Source organism: Muscardinus avellanarius (assembly GCF_963383645.1).
Source record: "Muscardinus avellanarius genome assembly, chromosome: 1".
In the NCBI taxonomy this organism is placed as follows: domain Eukaryota; kingdom Metazoa; phylum Chordata; class Mammalia; order Rodentia; family Gliridae; genus Muscardinus; species Muscardinus avellanarius.
The window spans coordinates 221,711,814-221,729,855 of NC_137786.1; the positions used below are offsets into that span (position 1 = coordinate 221,711,814).

The following is an 18,042-nucleotide window of genomic DNA, read 5'->3' on the forward strand; positions in this document are numbered from 1 at the left end:
CAGATTTTAACCCATACCTTATCAAAAGAGACAAAGTGGATCACTTCTTACTAATAAAGGAGAATCCAACAAGCAGATATAATGATAGCAAACATCTATTTCCCAAATGTGAGCTTTCATGCACTTTTATAAAACAAACTCTTTTTTTTCATATTTATTTTTAATTGGTGCACTGTATTCATACATCATAGTGGGATACAAACTTTTGTAGACATACATGCACACATCACCCAGTCAGCCCCTACCCGATCCCCACCCCGTTCTCTCCCTATCCCCCCCTCCTATGCTTGGCTTAGTAGTTGACATCTAGTATTATAGCAATTTATCCAAAATTAAAAATGATAATCTCACATAACAGTTTCATTTGTCTGATACCAAGCTTTTGATGACTTAAAGATAACATTTCAATATTTCTTTTTGCTTTCTTTCTTACCAGAGAATCTATTTTTTTTCTATTTTTTAGGTGAAACTACCATATATTTATATATTTATTTTTCAGAAAAAAAATCTATCCTAAACAAACTCTTTAGGACATTACATCTCAGATAGACCAAATACAGTAACAAATACTGCAACATACCACTCACACCACTAGATCAATCTCCCAGCCTAAAGATCAGTAAAGACTTTTCAAACCTAAAGAACATTATAAATCAAATGAGCCTAATAGATATATACAGAAGAGTCCAACCAATAACAACTAAGTAGAGGTTCTTTTCAGCTTCTTTTGGAATCTTCTCCAAAAAAGATTGCATTCTGAGCCATAAAGCAAGTACTAGGAAATTTAAAAAATGTTGTATGATTCCATGCATATTTTCAGATCATAATGAAAGTAGAAACCAACAAGAGGAAGACCAAAAATAATTATACAAATTCATGAAGATTTAATGATACACTTTTGAATGAGGACTAGATAATAGAAGAAATAAGGGAAGAAATAAGAAATTTCTTAGAATTAAATGAAAATTGAGACACAGCACACCAAAATTTATAGGACACTTTGCAGATAGTTTTAAGAGGAAAATGTAGAGCAACAAGTGCCCAAATAAGAAAAAAAGTCACAAAATAAACAATCTGATGACACACCTCAAAAACAGTCCTTGAAAAACAGTAACAGACTAGTTCCAAAGCCAGTCAAAGGCAGTAAATAATTAAAATAAAAGTATAAATCAATAGAATAGAGAACCAAAAACAATACCCAAAATAAAAAAGGTGTTTTTTTAAAAAAATGTCTACAAGATTGAGAAACACTCAGCCAAACTAACAAAAAGAAAGAGAAAATAAATCCAAATGATTAAAATAAGAGAAGAAAAAGAATACATGACCACAGAATGTGGGAAAATCAGAGGATCATCAAAAACTATTTTGGAAATTTATACTCCAATAAACTGAAAAAACATAGAAGAAATTTACAGATTCCAAAGGACATATAATCTACCAAAATGAACCAAGAGGATATAGAAAACCTAAACCTTTGAACATCAAGGAGAAAAAGTAATAAAAATCTTTTCATCAGAGAAAAGACTACAGATGAATTTTCAGCTTAATTCTTCAAAGCATTTATATAAAAACCAAATTCAACACTTCACAAATTATTCCATGAAATAAATGGAGTTGGAAATCTTTTAAATTTTTCCTCTTTCTTTCTTTCTTTCTTTCTTTCTTTCTTTCTTTCTTTCTTTCTTTCTTTCTTTTTTTTTTTGCAGTGCTGGGGATAGAATCCAGGGACATCTACCTCTGAGCTATGCTCCCAGCCTTATTTTTTGTTTTTTATTTTGAAACAGGGTCTCACTGAGTTTCAAAGGACCTCACCAAGTAGCTGAAGCTGTCTGTTAACTGCAACCCTCCTGTCTCAGCCTCCCAAATGTTGGGATCACAAGCATGTGCCACCATGCCAGGCTTTCTTTGAACTTTGTATGAGGCCAACATCATCTTTTTTTAATAGGTGCATTTTAGTCATACATTTTAACTGGGTACAAAATGATAGAGGCAAACATTCACACATTACTCATTTAGCCCATTCCCACTTCCCACCCCATTCCCTCCCCCTTTCCTCCTTATCATGTTTGACTTAGTGATTGAATTTCATATGTTTGTGAAGGTACATCATGTATACAAAAACCAAGTAAAGATACCTCAAGAAAATTATCGATCAATATCTTTAATGAACATATATCTTAGTAATCATTCTGATAATACAAAGACTTGACCAAATAACTTAGAGGAAGAAATATATATTTGCTCACAGATTCCTTGGAGATTTTGGAGTTCATTGCATGTGAGACTGGGGACCATGAATCTCAGGGCATGGCATAGAGGGAAAGTACAAGGCTTCTCTCTCAAATTATGGAACCTCAGAAGCAAGATAGCACAACAAGCAACAGGAATCAGAGACACAAACACAATTTTAAGAGCACACCACCAGGGACCCACCTTCTGCAGCAAAACTCTACCATCCATATTAAAACCCTTATGACTCAATTACATAAAATATGAACACAAATTTTGAGATCTTCAGGGGTTATTCTATATCTTGCTGTAACAATATAGTTGCAAAAATTCTAAACAAAAACAAGTGATACACATTCAAGACCATATTAAGAAAATTGTACATTATGATTCAGTTGGTTTTATTCTGGGGGGCGGGAAGGCTGGCTCAATATGTGCAGATGAATATGTATTATTCACCATATTGATAGAACTAAAGATAAAAGCCATACAATAGCTGCTGGAAAACCATTAAAAAAAATCCAACACACAGCCAGGCGTGGTGGTGCACACTTGTAATTCCAGCATTTGGGAGGCTGAGACCGGAGGATTGTGGTTCATGGACAGCCTCAGCTACTTAGTGAGGCCCTATGCAACTTAGTGAGAATAAAATATAGTGTGCACCATGGGACCTGGTGGGCTAGTTAAGTAAGAACCTCCAGAGATGCAAGAAAGGTGCTCAAGGCACGATACCTGCACAGGGCCATGCCATCTGCCATTGTGGGTAGGGAAGCGCAGGCCTGAGCTCTGGGTGGAGACTACAGAGGCGTGGACTAGAGGCTGGAAATACACAAACCGGGGACTTGAAGAGAACTCATTAACAGTGACTCACTGATGCCCTGACACCTAAACGCAAAGCTGTCAGAGGCAAGAGAGGGGCCCAAATACTCAGAGAATGGGTTCAGAAGCTGAAAATATCCGAGCAAATAAGAGACATTGGAAAATACTCAGGAAGTTACCACAGCAATCAGACATTCAGATATTATACAGGCCAACTCCATATTTGTAAATTAGTAGGACTGTTTTTTTTTTCCTTTTATTTGGGTTTTTTGTTTGTTTGGTTGCCGGTTTTACTTGTCTCACATGGTTGCAAGTTCTTTTTTTGTCATTTTTATCTCTTTCTTACTTTTTTCTCTCTCTTTTTGTCTTTGATGTATAATAGTTTTTGTATCTTGTTTTGTTACTTTGTACATGTTTATTTGCTCTTTCCCCCCACTCATTTTACAAACTTCTTCACTCTAGCCTATCTACTCTCTTCTTTAAATTATTTTTCTTTTATTGTATCTCTTTGTTTAATACTCAAGGTATTTCATATTTCCATACTTAAATATTCTACTAACTACAAGAGTCCTACTATCTAACCGTCTCCCATTCTCAAACAGATACTACTTTATTATATGTAAAGTCTTCCTCAACCTAATCATATTCTATACCTTACTGACTCCTGCACCATTTACCTCAGCTCCTCCACCATCACCCAACTCTCACCATTGGAAAAGTACTGTGTACCTGCTGACACTTCTAAATTCCTACTACTAAGACTAGATTAGACATAATAAGCACAGAAGATGCCAAAATATAAAAAAGAATGAAAATATGAGAATTAGGAATAGTGAAGAAACAGTGGATATCACAAATACTGACCTAAAAGAAATCCAAGATCTGAATCCTGATCTACAATATGATTAAAGGCCTCAAAGCATGCATACAGCAAATGAAAGAGGAAATGGAAACACTAAGAAAGAATCAGAAAGATGTCTGGAATGTAAAGAGTCAATAAATGAAATGAAGACAACAGTAGAAAGAAGTTCTAGAAGATTATATAAAATGGAAAATAGAATATCATTGTTAGAAGATAGTGCATTCAAAACTGAAAGCACACTCAACAGCATATACATAAGTCATTACAGCAAGAAAACCTAAACATCCAACAACTGTGGGACTATATGAAATGTCCTAATTTATGAATAAAAGGCATTGAAGAAGGAATAGAGGTACAGACCAAGGGCATTTGTAATCTCTTCAGAGAAATAATTTCAGAGAATTTTCCAAACATGGCAAGAGACTTGGACTTACATGTTCAGGAGACATAACAGAACACTATTAAAACAAGATCAAAGAAGGACCTCCCCATGCCATGTAATAATCAAAATGACCAACATAGAGGCCAAGGAAAGAATATTAAAAGCAATGATAACAAGAGAATGGGTGACATGTGTTACCGGCGGGTTCAGTCCTGTGGGGGGCAAGTCCACTAGCGGTCGGGGGCCTCAGAAAGATGGGACAAAAGGCAGGCGACGTTCTGCAGATTCTTATCTGCAGCGGTTCTTTCCCCTCTATGAATTCCTTAAGTTTTTAGTTACGACGCTTTGGGAAAGAACCTGAGGTGGACAAAGGCTTCTTGAGGCAATGACACTTTATTACAAAAACCCCAAGAAATTTATACACTTCACCAGTAAAGTTAAGAGAAAGGGGGGCGGGTGTCTTTCAGCTGGCTGTTGGCCTTTGAAGAATTAACTTCTGTTTCTCTCCAAGGTCTTGCAGATAAGCAGTTCCAGGTGGCAGCCTCCCAGAATAGTCAAGGCTTGGGAGCTTCTCGGGGGGAATCTTCTTTATCTTTTCCTGGAACTTTCCATCTTTTGGGCTCAGTTCATATAACAAGTGTGGGGAGATGTGGTAATTCAGGTGTTGGCATCTTATCTTCTAAATCTGAAAGCTTAAGCATACTCACAACACAGTTTGGTAGACAAAATACCGCAAATAACACCACAAGGTTCTTAGTTCTAATTGTTAGATGTATTTCCTTAACTGCTGAGCACTCTTCTTTAAACAACAAGCCTATTAAAAGAATCCACTTCCCTGTCACAAACTCTCCGCAGCCTGCTTCTAACTTTCTAATTTCTTTCTTTCCCAGTTGGGACTTTCTTATGATAAGCTCTTTTTCATGCAAAAATGCTTTTCTTATTCTTACGGTATTTCTTTTCCTTCATACATATATATATTTAGAATGTCTGTCCTTTATTTTGTCATATTCATTTCTAACTATGCGGCCAGTTTTTCTATCTCCTGGAATGCTCACACTGAGGTAAAAGTTAACAGTCTTTTTCTTTGGGTCTATTGTATTTGGGCAGCTAAGTTGTTTCTTTAAGGTTACACACAAGGTTTCTCTCTGTCTCTAGGCAGGATTTCAAGGGTGAATAATTATTTTGAACTGAGCTACTTTTGCCAGAGTTGATAGATAGTGATGAAGGTCGGAGGCCATTTGTGATTGCTGCAGCTGGGGTGCTTATCACAGTACCTGAATTCTGGCCAGTTTCTCATTATTGTTGAGCAGAGCCAAGGACGTTTAGACAAATTATTAGAGAGTTTATTTCCACGGACTCAGTTTATTTTTATAGTTCTAATTTCACATCACTGGAGCAATTCGTGTAGAAAGTTAAAAGGAATAATAGTGAAGGGTATCTAAAAGTGGGGGGTACTTTGGCCAGAGACGACACCTCCTTCTCGGGGCGTTTTTGCCGATTTAACTATGTGGAGTGGGGGTCTCAACACATAGATGCCGAGGCAGCAGGATGTCTTGGCAGACATGTAAGGGCAAAACAATAAAAATTACCCCAGACTATATAACCTAAGTAATGAATGCCAGGAGAGACTGGTATGATGTAATCCAGACCCTGGAAGAAAACAACTTCCAATGAAAATTGCTATACCCAGCAAAATTATTATTTATAATTAATGGAGAAACAAGAATGTTTCGAGATAAGCAGGATCTCAAAAATATTCATGAATTCAAAGCCAACACTAAAGAAAATACTTAAAGAAATAAACCATAAAGAAGAAAAAAAAGAAGTAAGTTACAGAACCTGAGAAGAGATGACGTTGATCAGCAGGGCATCTAAGTAAAGAAGAAATAAAATTATACCAAACAGAAGTTAGAACAAAAAATTACAGGAAATAAAAATCATATTTCAATAATAACTCTGAATATCAAAGGACTTAACTCACCAATCAAAAGAGATAGACTGGCAATGTGGATTAAAAAACATAATCCAAATATATGCTGTTTGCAAGAAACTCACCTTACAACCAAAGACATTTACAGATTGAAAGTGAAAAAATGGGAAAAAAAAGATATATCATGCCAGTGGATACCCAAAACCTCAGGGGTAGCAATGCTAATATCCAACAAAACAGACTTTAAGCTAAAACACATCAGAAGGGACAAAGCAAGACACTTCTTTTTATTAAAAGTAACAATCCACCAAGAAGATATAACAATAGTAAATGTTTATGTCCTAAGTGTAAGTGCAGCCACATTTGTAAAACAAACCCTCCTGGACATCAGATCTCGAACAGACTGAAATACAATAATTGTGGGACACTTCAACATACCTCTCAGAAGGGGAAATCTCAGCAATGCTAGAATGAAAGGATAGGAGAAGAAGAAGGCTGAGGTTAATTAATGGAGGAGCTACCTCCAAATATGTGTAAAAGCATGAATATAGCATGGTTAATCTGGACACTCATTTGTAGGAGGGGGGAAGAGGAACTGGAATGGGGGAGAGGTTACCAAGCAATAATTTCTGGAGAACATGGAGGGAAATAGGCACCTTCATACATTCTTATTGCAACCAATTTAACTGTTTTGGAGATCAGCTTGGAGATTCCTCAGGAAACTGGGAATGGATTCGCCATATGATACAGCTATACTGCTCCTGTGTATCTTTCTAAAGAGGCTAAAATCAGAATATTTTATAAACATTTTCATGTTCATAGCAGCAGAATTCATAGTATCTTAATTATATTGAACCAACATAGATTTACTATACATTCATTAATTTACAGTTTATTCTAAATCCTTTACATTATATGCCATTATAATTTTCTCAGAACAAATAGAACAGTAAACTGTACTGATCGTGCAAATCTATAATCCAATATTTGGGATGTTGAGGGAGGAGGGTCACAGGTTCAAGACCAGCATCAGAAACTTAGTGAGGCTCCCTCAGCAACCTAGTGAAAGTCTGTTTGAAAACAAAGAGATAAATAAAAAAAAAATAAATAAAACAGGCTAGTACTATAGCTTAGAGGTTGAATGCCCCTGAGTTTAATTCTTAGTGCTACATAAACACATACAAAAATTGCTACTGATAATTAGTAATTATTTCTAATAGTGTATGTTAAAATTTGTTTTACTTTTAAGGTACTATTATCATTTGTAGGTACTATTAAAGGTATAGTCAGGCTGGGATTCTGGCTTGAAGTTCTGATTACATGAGACAGATGCTATGAGGCAATTATTCTCATCTTATGGCCCATTATAAAGAGTTAACTAATAGACACAGGATGCTCACATAAAGATAAAGAGGAAACCAACACAACAGAGGCAAAAATATAAGAATCATAAAAACATGAGAAAGAAGAATAAGACAATAATGTCCCAGTAACCTCAGAATAATGGAAGTCATCAATAATGAACTGCAGCTGGGTGTGGTGGTGCACACTTGTAATCCCAGCACTTGGGAGGCAGAGACAGGAGAATCGCACAGGTTCGAAGCCAGCCTCAGTTACTTAGTGAGGCTCTCAGCAACTTAGTGAGACCCTGTTTCCAAATAAAGTATAAAATAGGTCTGGGAGTATAGCCTGGAGGTAGAAAAGCCTCTGGGTTCTACCTCCAGTACCACCAAGAAAAAAAAATGAACTGCAAAAAGTGCCAAAATGAAATTTCAACCTTTTCATTATTAATATGATCCAAAAAATTAAAAATAAAATCGTAGAATATATAGGGTTTGAAATACCATGTCAATAAATAATTTGAAACTCTGAAAAAGAACCCAAGAAATCCTGAATGAAATGAAAGACACAACAATCCAAATAAATAATGCAATGAATATCAAGGGATTAACCTATGAGCATTTGGCACTGAGTAATGTTTGAAGTTATAAACCAAGTGTCTAAACAACATGTTCAGAAAAATAATCTTAAAGAATTTTATAAACATAGAAAAAAAGAAGAGTAGTCACATAAAAAGTTAATCAGAATTGTTGTTTTTGTTTCCTTCATTGTGGGTTCGTTGTTGGCATAAAGAGAGGCCACTGATTTCTTTAGGTTGATTTTGTAACCTGCGACTTTGCTGAATTTGTCGATCAGCTCCAGAAGTCTTTTGGTTGAGTTCTTTGGGTCTTCCAGATAAAGGATCATGTCATCTGCGAATAAGGATAGTTTTACTTCCTCTCTTCCTATGTGGATTCCTTTGATTTCCTTCTCTTGTCTGATTGCTGCAGGAAGAGTCTCAAGGACTATATTGAAAAGGAGTGGTGATAGTGGGCATCCTTGTCTTGTTCCTGACTGTAGCGGAAATTCTTGCAGTTTTTCCCCATTCAATATAATGTTGGCTTTGGGTTTGCAGTATATTGCCTTGATGATGTTGAAGTACTTTCCTTCTATCCCAATTTTCTGCAGTTTTTTAAACATAAATGGGTGTTGGATTTTGTCGAATGCTTTTTCAGCATCTATTGCTATGATGATGTGGTTTTTGTTCTTGGTTCTATTTATGTGGTGAATAACATGTATTGATTTGCGTATGTCGAACCAGCCTTGTTTTTCTGGGATGAAACTGACTTGGCCATGATGTATTATTCTCTTGATATAGTTTTGAATGCGTATGGCTGTATTTTGTTTAGAATTTTTGCATCTATGATCATTAAAGATATTGGTCTGTAGTTTTCCTTTCTTGAGGTATCTTTTTTTGGTTTGGGGATTAATGTGATACTGGCCTCATAGAAGGAATTTGGAAGAGTTCCTTCTCTTTCAATTTCCCGGAACATGTTGCCAACAACGAATCCACAATGAAAGAAACAAAAACAACAATTCCATTCACTATAACCTCAAAACCTATAAAATACCTAGGAATAAACCTAACCCAAGATGTAAAAGACCTATACAACAAAAACTATAAAACATTAAAGAAAGAAATAGAAGAAGACCTTGGAAGATGGAAAGATCTCCCGTGCTCATGGATAGGCAGAATAAATATCATCAAAATGGCCATTCTGCCAAAACTGATCTATAGGTTCAATGCAATTCCCATTAAAATACCAGTAACATTCTTCAGAGACCTAGAAAAATCAATCATGAACTTCATATGGAGAAGGAAAAGACCTAGAATAGCCAAAGCAATTCTCAATAACAAGAAACACGCAGAGGCATTACAATCCCAGACTTCAAACTATACTATAGAGCAATAGTAGTAAAAACAGCATGGTACTGGCACAAAAACAGATATACTGACCAGTGGATTAGAATAGAAGATACAGAAACAAACCCACACATCTTTAGTCAATTAATCTTTGACAAAGGGGCCAAACACATACGCTGGAGAAAAGACAGCCTTTTCAACAAGTGGTGCTGGGAGAACTGGCTAACCATTTGTAAAAAGATGAATCTAAACCCCTATATCTCACCTAACACAGGAATCAACTCAAGATGGATTAAAGACTTAGAAATTAGACCTGAGACGGTGAAGTTAGTAGAGGAGAACATAGGTTCAACACTACAACATATTGGCACAGGCAGTAACTTTCTCAACAAAACCTCCAAAGCTCAGGAAATTAAAGCAAGAATAAACAAGTGGGATAACATCAAACTAAAAAGTTTCTTCTCATCAAAGGAAACTATCAATAACCTAAAGAGGAAGCCTACAGAATGGGAAAGGATCTTTACCAGCCACCATTCTGATAGGGGGCTAATATCCAGAGTATACAAAGAGCTCAAAAGGCTCTACACTAGCAAAACAAACAACCCAATCAAGAAATGGGCAAATGAACTAAATAGACACTTCACAAAAGAAGAGATACAAAGGGCTAATAGATACATGAAAAGATGTTCTTCATCACTGGCCAACAGGGAGATGCAAATCTACACTGAGATTCCATCTAACCCCAGTCAGAGTAGCAAGCATAAAGAAATCAAACAACAACAAATGCTGGCGAGGATGTGGGGAAAGAGGAACTCTTTTACACTGTTGGTGGGAGTGCAAACTAGTTCAGCCACTATGGAGATCTGTGTGGAGATTCCTGAGAAAGTTGGGACTAGATCCACCATATGATCCAGCTATACCACTCCTAGGTATCTTTCCAAAGGGGTTGAATTCAGAGAAATACAGCAACATATGCATACCTATGTTCATAGCAGCACAATTTGTAATAGCCAAAATATGGAACCAACCCAGATCACCATCAACAGATGAATGGATAGCAAAACTGTGGGAAATACACACAATGGAATTCTATTCAGCCATAAAGAAGAACAAAATTATATCATTTGCAAGAAGATGGAAAGCCCTGGAGAGCATTATGTTAAGTGAGATCAGCCAAGCACAGAAGGAGAAGATACACATGTTTCCTCTAATATGCCCAAACTAGAAAACACAAAGGATACCAGTAGGACCCCAGATATTAGAGGGGAAATACTAGCTAAGTTTTAATGGAAAGATAGGAGAGGAGAAAGGCCGATCTTGATTAATGAGGGTCTACACCTGAACATGTGTAAAATTATGAATAAGACATGGTTAACCTGGACAACCATTGGTGGGGGGGGAGAAAAAGGGGGCAGGGGGGAGAGGGCACCAAATATAGTGTAAATGTATACTACTTATGTTCAATAAAAATTGTTTAAAAAATCAGTTTTTAGAAAAAAAATAAAAATTACTATGGAATATGAAAAAAAAGTTAGAACTATAAATGGAAAATTTCAAAAGGAAAATACAAAACAACAACAAAAATCCCTTCATGTCACGTAATAATCAAAATACCCAGCATGTAGAAAAATAACACAATATAAAAGCATCAAGAGAAAAAGAGATGAAACTCAGGGAAAACTAATAAAAATTATTCCATATTTCTAAAACCACACTCTATTTGGCAGGAGGGAATGGAACAATTTATTCCAAGATCTAAAGGAAAATAATTTCCAAACCAGATCTCTATATTTTGCAAAGCTCTCCTTCAAAATCTAAGGAGAAGTAAACATCTTGTTTTGAGACAAAATAAACTAAACAAATTCATCACTACTAAGCCAGCACTAGGGAGAACACTGAAAAAAACAACACACATAGATTAAAGAAAAATAAACTCTAGATCTAGAGTTTGGGCTGGGGGTGTAGCTCAGAGGTAGAATGCCTGTGAGTCTAATCTCCAGTCCAAAAGATAAAAAAGACTCAGATATATTTCAGTAGAATGATAATGGTAGATTTCAGCACACCTCATTAGGTCATCCAATCAAAAAATGACTTAAGATCTAAAGAATACTATAAACCAAATGTCCCTGACAGGCATGTATAGGATAACTGATGAAGAAAACAGTTTGAATAATGCCATGTTGATATATGAATGCGTCACTCATGATCTCATTGGCAGGTATGGGGGTGGAAAGAATCCAGAGGGAAACACATTGAGTGCTTTGTGATGATGTAATGTTTGTTTCACTTTGAACTCACTATGATGCATAATTATGAATTACCAATTAAAAGAAAAATGATAAAAAGAAAAGATAAATAACCTATAACTATTGTTAATAAATATATGTTTCTGTGTGATAGTGGGGATGGGACTCAGGGGCATTCTACCTTCAAAATACACCCCCCCCAGCCCTTTTTTTTTATTTTTTATTTTGAAACAGGGTCTCACTGAGTTGCAGAGGGCCTCACTAAATAGCTGAGGCTGTCCCTGAACCATGATCCTCCTGTCTCAGCCTCCCAAATGCTGGGATTACAAGCATGTGCCACCACACCCAGCTGTTAATAAATATTTTAAAAATATATCCAATCCCACACTAATATCAGAGAAAATGGAATATAAAATAAATAGAAATTTGTTCAGGCACAGGGAGAAATGATCAGTTCATCTACCTTTGTACCCACTAACTGGGCTAATATTGTATTCTATATTGCCTTTTTTTTTTTTTTTGGTGGTACTGGGGTTACTGGAAGCCCTTCTACCTCTGGGCTACACTCCAAGACCTATTTTTTATATTTTTATTTGGAAACAGGATTTCATAAGACAGCAAGGCTGGCTTCAAACCTGTGCGATCCTCCTGTCTCCACCTCCCAAGTGCGGGGATTACAAGTGTTCGCCACCACTCCCAGCACTATATTGCCATTTTTACCATTATGTTTCCTGTTGTATTTTTTCTAACTTCAGTTATACATTTGATATAATGCATTTTGATCTACAGATATTCTTTTGAAAATCTGTGGAAAATCCCAGTGAGTATAATTAAGCAACCACCAATCTTGGACACATTCCAGTTATAGAACTCCATTATTAGTGTGTTTTTATGGTATAAAATGTTCAGATATCTTTATTCCTGTCAGATAGAAGATCTGTCTTCTTAGTAACTGATGTAATTATTTCAAAAGATGCTTTATTGTGCTCAGATAAGAATCTACAAAAGGGATAAAAATGCTCTCTCCTAATCTCCAGGACAAGTGTTTGGACAAATCAACACAAGTGGCAATGAGCTAAAAAGCTGAATGGTAATTATTTTTATTGAAGTTACTAAAAAAAGAACCTAGAGGAAACTTTTCATGTTAGAACAGCTAGCTAAATATTTTTAATAATATTTTTAAAAAATAAATTAAAATAAAATAAAAATTTTAAAATAAATTATAATGTAAAAATTTAATATTTACCATTTTACCACTAAATTCATTTGAAATTGATATACAAAGAAAGTAATGGCTTTTGTGATATCTATAAGACTCCAGTGAAAATATACATAAATATATGATTTCCAATATTCATCCTTCAGGAATAACACAGTTTTTGTCATTGGTGCTCAGAGTATATAGAAGAGGGATATCCAGATATTTATGAATGAGGGAGAGTCTTCCTTCAAACTTTATACATACTTTCAAAGGTAAATGTGCAATAGTTGGTGGTGGAATCTAGACTTTGTAATTGTCCGAGTTGCACAGGAAAATACACTGCTTGACTTTGTAAGTATTATAATATTGAAGAAACTTTTGTGGATAGAATTGTTGATGGTCAGGTTGTATATGATAGTGTCATGAATATATTTAAAATTTAAAAAATAGGTAGGAACCATACTATAATATCAAGTGTAATGCTCCATAAGATCCTGTTGAAAAGATGATTCCTCATTTAGTACCAAATTTTGTCTTCTGATGACATGACCTCTGGTGTAGATCTGAACATAAATTTCCTAATGAACACTCTATGATGCCTGGAAGTTCACCCTAATTTATTGACATGACAAAAGCTACATGCTGTAGAAATGCATGTTGTTTGAATAAATAAATACGATTCAAAGGTGCTATACACTTTGCACAATTTGTACATTATTTTAGAGGTTGTGATAACTGCTTATATCCTGTTAAATTATTATCTAACAAATAATAAAAGAAACTAAGGAGATGAAAAAGTATTTTGAGGACTTGAGAAAAAAACTAAGAAAAACATAGAAAATGAAAAAAATAAATTTGGGTGGGTTTTTGAAGCTCAGTCGTTTAGGGTCTTATTGGTCAAAGTAAAGAGAAGGGGGTTTATCTATCACACAATAGGAATCTCCTAGAAGGATTATAACTCTGAATAAGATTTTAAAGGCTCATTTGGCTGCTTTAGGAAAAAAGGTCGTTGGAGGCCAAAATTCAAGTCAATATATATGGAAGGGAATGAGTCAAGAAGACCAGGGATGTACAAAGATATAGTGAAAATAGTAAGATATGCGATATATTATAGAAGGAAAGTCATTATGGTTGGATATAGAATGTCTCATGAAGAGCTCAGGGTTGACATAATCAACTTATCTGGGTGGTAGAGTGTGGCTGGAAAAGATGGGTCCCTAAGGATGTGACTTTGGGAATTATGTATATGGTTCTTTCTCTCCTTGCTGGCACTGTTCTCTCTCTCCTTCTCAGGCCTCCATGATGTGAGGATCAAAATCTGTGCTTTCTCTCTCTCTACTTCCTTCCACCATTCCCTGAGATCCAGTCGCTGGCTTTACATGTATTGAACCCAGAATTTAAATCTTCCCTCCTCTAAGTTGTATGGTTAGGTTCTTTAGATCATATCAGTTCTTTCTATCATGCTGACCGAGACATAAGGCAACAGAACTTAAATGTGTGAATGAGTGGCATGTCAGGAATCAAAGTGTAGAATGCTATCATAATTTTCCTCAACAATAAGACAAGAGTGGGTACCTTTATATTAGATAGATAATTTAGAAGAAAGAGACTTACTGTGAATAATTAAAAATTCATTTATTAATACTAAAAAGATATTTAATTGAAGATGTTCAATAAATAGTTGTAAATAGCAGTGTGAAAATTTGAGGGGTGATAGTTTTGAAGACAGAGGATTTCAGCATGCTTTAACTATGACTATGAGATGGAGGAGTATATAGGTAGAATCACTAAAAAATGGCTTTGGTGACTTGTTAGGATACCTGAGACAGGAAGTTATTTGTTATTCATTGTCTCTTGACACCTCCCCCTCCTTAAATTACATATTGAGATTTTACCTATACTACTTCATAACCTGACTTCACTTGGGGATAGGGTCTTATGAATGTAATCACATTAAAGTAAGATCTTGAGAATAGGTTCCATGAATTATGACTGGAAAGGAAAATCTGATTAGAAAGGAAAAATCTGATTAGAAAGGAAAATCTGAACACAGTGAGAATGACATATCAATACAGAGTCATCTGCAAACCAAAGAGAAAAGTCTGAAACAGCTCCTTCTTTCAGTATCTCCTAAAGGAATCAGCTCTGCCTATACCTTGATATTGAATTCCTAGCAGGCAGCACTTCAAGGCAACAGATTTCTGTTGTTCGAAGAATCCAGTTTGTGTTAATTTGTGGCAGCAGCTCTAGCAAAAGAATAGAGCTCTTGGTATTGGGAGGTAGGTTCTGCTGTGATAAAAGTCTAATAGTGTGGAAGTGGCTCTGGAGTGAGGTGATGAGTGGATGCTTGGAGAGTTTTATATTTGTGATAGAAACATCCTAAATGGCCTTGAAAAGACCTTGGGTAGAAAAATGAACATGGAAAGGTGATTCTGGTTAGGGCTCAGCAAGGAAAAGGAGAGCTCTAGAGGAAGCCTCTATTGTCATAGGGAAAATGAGCATCATTGTGAGCACCATCCCAGAGACAGGAATGCTATTATACTTGTGGTTGAGGTTCCAAATGAGCCTGAGGGACAAGTGAAAAGTGGAAGTGAAGCAACCACTCCACAAGGTTTCAGCACTAGCAACTAATAATGACTTTAGGTGTATATTCCAACATCAGCTACTTATTTTATCTACTCTGAATATGTAAAGTACTCAAGTGAGTCTTGGGGATTTTATCTTTTTGACTTCATACATAAATGCATCTATCTTCTCCTGGGTTTGATTTTTTCATTCCCTCTTAGTATCTTGAACCTCCTTTAAACTCATCAAAAGTATTTCTTCCTGTTAGGAGCCTTCCAGATTCCAGTTGGTTTAAAAATTCCAGTACGCTTAGTGTTTGGCTGGAATATATAAATATATAAATTATAACACCTATAAAGTTGTTATTTAAATGCCTGACTAATCATTATGCATAAAATCACTTAGGGCAGGAGTCTCTTTATTTCACTTAGAAGTCAATAAGTTATATTTACTAAAAAAATTAAATGAATTTTATAGCATTACATTGATGTTTATTTAATGTCTATTCTTATTTATGGCAGATGGCTTGACATGGCAGGTATATATGAAATATATAAAATTTAAAACTATAATAATTCTAAGGGTTTTATTGTTTTGTAGGTAAACAGCTATAATATTTGAAATCAGCACCAATAAAAGAATAGATGGACCAAGGGAATAATGTGACTTACTTCATCCTGTTGGGCCTCACCCAAAATCCAATGGAGCAAAAAGTACTTTTTGTTATTTTCTTGCTTGTTTATATTTTGACCCTGATGGGAAATCTGCTCATTGTTGTAACTGTAACCATCAGCAAGACCCTGGACTCACCAATGTACTTCTTTCTTGCTAACTTATCATTTGTAGATATCATTTTGTCATCAGTCATTTCCCCAAAATTGATTTACAATTTGCTTTTGGGTGAAACCATCGTGTCCTTCAAGTTTTGTATGTTTCAGCTATTTACAGAACACCTTTTTGGTGGAGTAGAGATCATTCTTCTGCTGGTGATGGCCTATGACCGCTATGTGGCCATCTGCAAGCCCTTGCATTATTCAGTTATCATGAGGCAGTGGGTGTGTGTTGTGTTGCTGGTAGTGGCCTGGGTGGGAGGGTTTTTGCATTCAATAATGCAACTCAGCACTGTGTATGGACTTCCATTCTGTGGCCCAAATGTCATTGACCATTTTATCTGTGACATGTACCCCTTATTGAAACTTGTCTGTGGGGAAACGTATGTCATTGGCCTCTTGGTGATAGCCAATGGAGGACTGATGTGCTCAATTTTGTTTCTGCTCTTACTCATTTCTTATGGTGTCATCTTGAACTCGCTGAAGAACCTTAGTAAAGACGCGAAGCACAAAGCTCTCTCCACCTGTGGCTCCCACATCACTGTAGTTGTCTTATACTTTGTTCCCTGTATTTTCATGTATGCAAGGCCGGCAAAGACTTTCCCCATTGACAAATCACTGAGTGTGTTTTATACAGTCATAACCCCCATGCTGAACCCCTACATTTATACTTTGAGAAACTCTGAGATGACAAATGCTATGAAGAGGCTCTGGAAAAGGAAGGGCATGTGAGATAGTAAATAAATAAATATTACACTCTGGGCTGATTCATTGGACTTTAAATCTCTCTTTTTAGGACATACACATCTTTCTTAACCTGAAGCTAACTTTCTTTCAAATCATTTCTAGTAAGTGTACTTCAGGGTTGATTCATGACATTAACATATTTCCCTGTTGTAATCTAAAATTCATTATGTCTTGTTTATCACTGTACCTGGAAAGTTGTAATGTACATACAATAGAAATTCAATAAATGATATGTAGTAAATTAATGAATTAAATTTTTATAGTATTACATTGATGTTTATTTAAAGTTTATTTTTATTTTCTTCACCTGCTTACATTATTTTTCCTTGATTCATTTTTGTATTCTTTATGGTCTTTTTTATTACAGTAAACATTTAAGTGCTTTCTAAACTCTTTGATTTTAGTTTCATCACATACATAATTCTAGTGTAATAGTTTTACTTTTTAAAGTAATAAATGGAAAGCAAAATACATAATATTGAGATAGGATCACACAAAATGGCAAAGGTGTGGATGAAATCTACCAATCCCTCACCAAAGCCTCACAATTCTCAGGTCTATGCTCTCCATTGTATTTCTAAGATACTTGAGGCATATAATTCTATCATTTGTGATAAAGTATAAATTTGATTAACTTTAGGCTATATGGTATAGATCAGTAACACAGTACTCAATAATATAATTTATATTTGAAATATGACATAGCTTCAACCACAGAAACCTAAGGAAGAATGTTTAGGGGAAAAGTAGAGATGCTGGTCAAACATTACAAAGTTGAATTTTATAGAGTAAGTGATTTCTGGTGTTTAAGGTATAGCATGGTATCTGCATGAAAGTATATAATGTGTAAAATTTACCAGTAGAGTGATTATGATACAAATAAAATCTAGTAAGGAATCATACTTTTCATTACAGACACTCACCAAACCATAATAATTTACAGGAGATAAAGAAACAAAAGATATATGAAATAATCAGAAAGCAACT

The 18,042-nt window shown here is 35.4% G+C and overlaps 1 protein-coding gene across 1 annotated transcript; it reads left to right on the top strand.

Moving 5' to 3' along the window:
* Positions 1–16,122: 16,122 nt before the first annotated feature.
* LOC308265771 (olfactory receptor 4A47-like) lies at positions 16,123–17,040 on the top strand (the record flags this gene model as incomplete). Its single annotated transcript, XM_080699678.1, has 1 exon — positions 16,123–17,040. The coding sequence occupies one exon, from the start codon at positions 16,123–16,125 to the stop codon at positions 17,038–17,040; it is 918 nt and encodes a 305-aa protein (XP_080555804.1).
* Between the last annotated feature and the right edge of the window lie 1,002 nt (positions 17,041–18,042).